Source organism: Anolis sagrei, chromosome 2, assembly GCF_037176765.1.
Source record: "Anolis sagrei isolate rAnoSag1 chromosome 2, rAnoSag1.mat, whole genome shotgun sequence".
NCBI lineage: Eukaryota > Metazoa > Chordata > Lepidosauria > Squamata > Dactyloidae > Anolis > Anolis sagrei.
Genome location: NC_090022.1, coordinates 128,585,536 through 128,592,033, shown reverse-complemented (window position 1 = coordinate 128,592,033; position 6,498 = coordinate 128,585,536). Strand labels below are relative to the sequence as shown.

At 53.2% G+C, this 6,498-nt stretch overlaps 1 protein-coding gene across 1 annotated transcript; it reads left to right on the top strand.

The window, feature by feature from the left end:
- The first annotated feature begins 3,256 nt into the window (after positions 1–3,256).
- SOCS3 (suppressor of cytokine signaling 3) lies at positions 3,257–5,713 on the top strand. The gene is made up of 2 exons (XM_060764370.2): positions 3,257–3,430; positions 3,678–5,713. Exon 2 carries the CDS (start codon positions 3,756–3,758, stop codon positions 4,389–4,391), a length of 636 nt encoding a protein of 211 aa, XP_060620353.1. The 5' UTR covers positions 3,257–3,430; positions 3,678–3,755; the 3' UTR covers positions 4,392–5,713.
- The last annotated feature ends 785 nt before the right edge of the window (positions 5,714–6,498 follow it).

The window sequence follows — 6,498 nt, the reverse complement described above, 5'->3', positions numbered from 1 at the left end:
TTCAGCCGGCACAAGGGTTTAACCCATTGTGCCACCGGCAGCTTCATATCAATAAGATGCAGTGGTTGCACAATAAAAGCTGGATTCCACAGCACCCCAAAGGCACAACACGGATATTTGATTAGGTGTGGTGCAGCAGGTTAAATTGCTGAACTGCTGAATTTGCTGACCGAAAGATTGGCGGTTCAAATCCGGAGAATGAGTTGAGTTCCTGCTGTTAGACCCAGCTTCTGCCAACCTAGCAGTTTGAAAACATGCAAATGTGAGTAAATGAATAGATACTGTTTCTGCAGGATGGTAACAGAGCTCCATGCAGTCATGCCAGCCACATGACCTTGGAGGCATCTATGGACAACAACGGCTCTTTGGGTTAGAAAGCATCACTTTACCTTAGCTTATATTTCTCGTTAGAAGCCTCCAGTGGCGCAGTGCTAAACTGCTGAGCTGCTGAACTTGCTAACCTAAAGGTCACAGGTTCAAATCTGGGGAGCAGCATGAGGTCCCACTGTTAGCCCCAGCTTCTGCCAACCTAGCAGTTTGAAAACATGCAAATGTGAGTAGATCAATAGGTACCCCTCTGGCAGGAAGGTAATGGCACTCCATGCAGTCATGCCGGTCACATGACCTTGGAGGTGTCTTTGGACAACATTGGCTCTTTGGCCTAGAATTTGAGATGAGTGTCACCCCCCCAAAATCGGACAGGACTAGACTTAATGTCAAGGGGAAAACTTTATCTTTACTTATATTTCTGTTTGGACACCTTTAAATGCATGTTTCCATTAGATTCAAATACAAAGCTTTAAAATAAAAAGAGCACATGTCTGGAAGCATAGGGTGCTTCCACACGGTTGAATGAACGCATTTTGAGACCACTTCACTTGCCAGGACTCAGTGCTATGGAACCATGGGATTTGGAGGAGACTAGGCACCCGCTCTCCTTGGCAGAGAAGGCGAAAGATCTGGTGGAGCTGCAACTTCCAAGCTTCACTGGCGTTGAGCTGTGGTAGTTAAAACGGTCTCAAAGTGCATCAATTCCATAGTGTAGAGATGCACCCCAAGATGGAAGTAATTCTCCCTCCCACCGGCAGACTTCCAGGAGCAGAAGCCTGGGCTCCTCTGAAGAGGGCTGCCTGGAAGATTGGTCCAGGGCCAGGAAAGTGCCTGCCAGGCTGGCTCTGGGCGCTGGAAATCGTGCCACTGCCATGACTTGGCAAGCCCTCGCGTTGCCTGACGCACAAGGCCTCCGCCACGGACCGGGCAGCAGGGCGGAAAGCGCGCCCCCTCCTGGCCCTTCGCTTCCCTGACACCCCCCCCCCCCCCCCCGGCCCCGCTCTCCCCGCCTGGCTCCAGCATTCAAAGAACAACGCTGCCTTCTAAGAAATCCCAACGACTGACTGGCAAGTCTGCTGCAAGGGGCGGGCAAGAGAGAACAATGGCCAGCGGGGGATGGTGGGAGTTGGAGTCCCAGGAAGAGCGGACGAGGGAGCTGGCTATGTTTACCTTTCAGAAAACAAGGCTACGAGGAAAACACTGAAAGGATGTCACATTGAGGAAGGGGCAAGCAGAGTCCTAGAGTTGGGAGAGACCTCGTGGGCCATCCAGTCCAACCCCTCTGCCAAGAAGCAGGGAAACCGCCTTCAAAGTACCCCCGACAGATGGCCATCCAGCCTTTGCTTAAAAGCCTCCAAAGAAGGAACCTCCACCACACTCCGGGGCAGAGAGTTCCACTGCTGAATTGTTCTCACCGTTAGGAAGTTCTTCCTCATATTCAGGTAGAATCTTCTTTCCTGTAGTTTGAAGCCATTTTTTCCTGCTGCTCTGAAGACAAACTGGAGCAATGGGTTCAAACTGCAGTAAAAGAGATTCCACCTAAACATGAGGAAGAACCTCCTGACAGTAAGAGCTGTCGGGCGGTGGAATAGGCCGCTGCCTTGGAGTGCAATGGAGGCTTTGAAGTAGACCCTGAGTGGCCATCTACCGGGAGTGATTTGATTGTGTACTTCTCCATAACAGACTGGGTTTGGTGTGGCGGGTCCTTGTGCATTCTTCCAGCTCAGGAGAAGCTGGAGTGGCCATCTGCTGGGAGTGACTTGATTATGTACCTCTCTGTAGCAGACGAGTTGGGGTGGCTGGCCCTTGTGCATTTTTAACCCGCTCGGGAGAAGCAGGAGTGGCAATCTACCGGGAGTGATTTGATTGTGTACTTCTCCATAGCAGACTGGGGTTGGGATGGCGGGCCCTTGTGCATTCTTCCAGGTCGGGAGAAGCTGGAGTGGTCATCTGCCGGGTGTGATTTGATTGTGTACTTCTCCATAGCAGACTGGGGTTGGGGGTGGCGGGCTCTTGTGTATTCTTCCAGGTCGGGAGAAGCTGGAGTGGCCATCTGCCGGGTGTGATTTGATTGTGTACTTCTCCATAGCAGACTGGGGTTGTGGGTGGCGGGCTCTTGTGTATTCTTCCAGCTCGGAAGAAGCTGGAGTGGCCATCTGCCGGGAGTGATTTCATAGAATCATGGAGTTGGAAGAGACCTTATGAGCCATCCAGTCCAACCCCCTGCCAAGAAGCAGGAGATTCTGTACTTCTCCATAGCAGACTGGGGTTGGGGTGGCGGGCCCTTGTGCATTCTTAACCAGCTCAGAAGCTGGAGTGGCCATCTGCCGGGACTGATTTGATTGTGTATTTTTCCAGGGTGGCGGGCCCTTGAGCATTCTTCCAGGTCAGGAGAAGCTGGAGTGGCCATTTGCCGGGAATGATTTGATTGTGTACTTCTCCAGGGTGGTTGGCCCTTGTGCATTCTTCCAGCGCTGTGCGTCTAAGCTTGGAGGGAGGCAGGGCTAAGAGGTGGAATCCAAGAGATCAGGAGCTCGGAGTGGCCCTCGGGGTCTCTTCCAGGAGTAGGACTGTGTGTGTTGCTTTCCCCGTCCAGGGCCTGCCTTGACCGGGGCGCGAGAACGCGGGGCGGGGGAGCTCCATCCCTTTCCCGATCCCTGGTCCCGAGGAAGCGGACAGGGCAAGGCAGGGCAGGAGGGGAAGGGAGGGAGGGAGGGAGGGAAGGCGGCTCCTTTGCCAGGAATGGGCCGTCCTGCCTGCTGCCTGCCTGGCGAGGAGCCTATTCGCCTGCCTGGCTGGCTGGCTGGCGGGCTGGCGGTGGCGCGCGGGCCCTGCAGGCCGAGGCGGGGCGTGGCCTTACAAGAAGCAGCCCACTTCCAGGAACCAGGAACCAGGGGGCGGGGCGGGGCGCGCGGGCAGGCGGAGGCGCCCATAAAAGCCTCCGCCGGCGTCTCCGGCAGCTTTGCAAAAGCAGGACGAGTCAGGCTCGGCGAGAAGAGCCACTGCTGCTGCTGCCCACTGCTACTACTCCTACTACTAAGCAGCGAGACAAACTCCACGACCACGACGACGTCGCCTCCGCGCCGCTCTCGCTCTCCAGGTAGGCATTCCTGGCGTGGAAAGGGGAAGGAAAACGGGGCGGAGGAGAAGAGAGAGCCCGCGGTTGGGGAGGGGAGAAGAGGTGGCCCTCTTGGCTCAAGGGCATGCGGGTGGTAGCGGCCACATCGGGGAAGACCTTAGGGCAGGCAGAGGTGCCCTCCTCCTCCTCCTCCTCCTCCTCCTCGAGAAGCAGCTCCTGGCTTGGCCCTTTTGTCTGCTAACCTTGCCTGCCTTTCCTTCCTTTCCAGAGACCTCCGCACCCTTCTCTTGGCCCCTGCTGCGCTCCAGAGCAGCCCCGACCGGTCGGAAAGCTGGCTCCCTGCGCCATGGTCACCCACCGAAAGTTCCCCAGCGCCGCCGGGATGAGCCACCCGCTGGACACCAGCCTGCGCCTCAAGACCTTCAGCTCCAAGAGCGAGTACCAGCTGGTGGTCAACGCGGTGCGCAAGCTGCAGGAGAGTGGCTTCTACTGGAGCGCGGTGACAGGCGGGCAGGCCAACCTGCTGCTCAGCGCCGAGCCCACTGGCACCTTCCTCATCCGCGACAGCTCGGACCAGCGCCACTTCTTCACCCTCAGTGTCAAGACCGAGTCGGGCACCAAGAACCTGCGCATCCAGTGCGAGGGGGGCAGCTTCTCGCTCCAGAGCGACCCCCACAGCAGCCAACCTGTCCCCCGCTTTGACTGCGTCCTCAAGCTGGTCCGCCACTACATGCCGCTTCCCGAGCACCAGCCCACAGTGCAGCACCCCGGGGAGGTGTCGCGCCCCAAGCGGGCCTACTACATCTACTCCGGGGGAGAGAAGATCCCCTTGGTGCTGAGCCGCCCGCTCTCCTCCAACGTGTCCACCCTGCAGCACTTGTGCCGCAAGACGGTCAACGGGCACTTGGACTCCTACGAGAAGATGACCCAGCTCCCGGGTCCCATCAAGGAATTCCTGGACCAGTACGACGCACCTTTCTGAGGAGCATCCTTCTCTCCACATAACGGGAAGCAAGGAGGAGGAGGAAGGAGCCTGTGACACAAGCACAAGAGGGAAAGGAGGAGAAAGGAGATCGATGTACAACAAAGATGACATTTCTTTTTGGCCCGGCTGATGGAATACGCTGCAGTAGGGAGGGGAATGCTGTGGGTTCAAAGAGGGCAAGGCTCCTCTGCCCAGCGGAGAGCGATTGCCCCACTGTTGTTTGTGTTGGATGGTTTTCCATGGGTTGCTTTGTGCAAGGGGGAGAGAAAGAAAGAGAGAGAGCGATGCTGCTGGACTAAGGAACAGGTTGCTGCTCCTTGAGATCACTGCCTGCCTGGCTTGCGCTGGGAGGAGAGAATGGTTTGCAAACTTCGTTACCCAATGGACCGTTTACAAGGAGCTTTTGCTCTGCACTGGCCCCACACCTTCTCTAACAACCTCTGACCAAAACCATTCTGCAGATAACGGAATAGATGCACTGGGATCCAGCTAGTGCCTGAAAACCAACTTTTCCTCCGTTTTAAGAGGAACCCTTTTCCAAGCCTTTACCTCTCTCGACCTCCTGGAGAGGCAAAATTTCCCCTTCCTCCAAACCTCTTTCCCGGAGGACGCTGCCACACATGAGACTAAGCCTTAAGAAGAAGAAAAGACGAGTACCCTCCTCTTATCCCATGGACTGACTTCTTACTGCACATCTCGCACAGAAAGATTGTCACTCCCTTTCTGTGTCATTATGCAAGCAAAGGAGGACATCCTTCTGAGAAATCGCATCACTGCTTTTGAAACAATGACGTGGATGAGAAATGAACTAGCAGTGTTATTCTACCTGAGCATCTTTTGCCTGGACTGATAATCTTCTGCCTTCATCCATGGGTTTTCAGATGAATTGGCTTGCATCTACAGCAAAGGCTGTTGATTTGTTTGGGTCCTAAATCGCACTGAATAACTGAAAGAAAGCAAAACAGGAATGTAGCAACAACAGAATTACCTGGAACTCTCATATCATTATTTTTTTGTAAAACTGTAATCCAACTTTTGTGTGTTCATCTTATTTTTTTCCCATATCAGGGTTTTAGAAGGGCAGATGAGGTTTTGTTTTTACAGAAAGAAATGTTTACAGACCTGCCTAAAACAATATCGTTCTGTCTTTTATAAAGATTCCACCCTTCAGCCTTGCAGGCTGCTAGACATGCTTGAAGACTCAACCAAAAATCAAACTTGGAAGAAAACTTTGCACATCTATTTATATTTATATTCAAGGAATTTTAAAAGAAAACATTCATTAATTTATAATAAAAAGCACTATTTTTTAAATGAAACTCTCCTTTTCTTCTTCCATTTTGTGCCGTTCCCATACAGTTCAATGTTATGTGCCCCTGGACCTGTTTATGCAGTACTAGAAAAGCAGAGAAAATATCTGGGTCAGAAAACTGCATGCAGCAGTCAAGCAGCTACGCTCCCATTGGTTTCTCAGTGTTAAGCAGCTGTGCAACTAGGTCACGCAAAAGCGAATATGACATTTGGTGTAAGAGAAGGAAATTCTCATGCTAGTGCTGCCTAGAAACATATCAAATCACAGTTTAGCCTAATCCCTAATGACTGAGGGTTACTTCATACTAGCAGTGTTGACCAGGCATAGGCAAACCTAGGCCTCCGGGCTGGATGTGGCCCTTTGGGCTCTTTTCTGAGGCCCTCCTCTCTCACACCATCTTATTTTTCTTTCCTTCTCACTCCCTCCTCTGCCTCCATTCTCTTCCATCCTTCTCTTCCACTCTTCTTCCTTTCCCCCTGGGGGATGTTTAGCTGGGAGAAGAGAGGGAACATGAGAACCATGTTTCGAGATTTAAAACAGTGTCCCATTGAGGAGGAGGGGGGAAACTCATTTTCTGCTGCTTTAGAGACTAGGGCAAAAGGGAGCAAAGAAATTTGACTGAAAAGATCAGGAAGAATTTCCTGGAGAGTGGCATAGGCTGCCTGGGAGTGTGGTGGAGCCTTCTTCTCTGGAGGCTTTTCCGTAGAGGCTGGCTATCGGGAGTGCTTTGATTGTGCCTTACTGCATGGCAGAAGGTTGGACTGGATGGCCCTTGGAGGCCTCTTCCACCTC

Coding starts and splice junctions, on each gene's coding strand:
- SOCS3 (XM_060764370.2), top strand. CDS start 3,756: ATGGTCACCCACCGAAAGTTCCCCAGCGCCGCCGGGATGAGCCACCCG.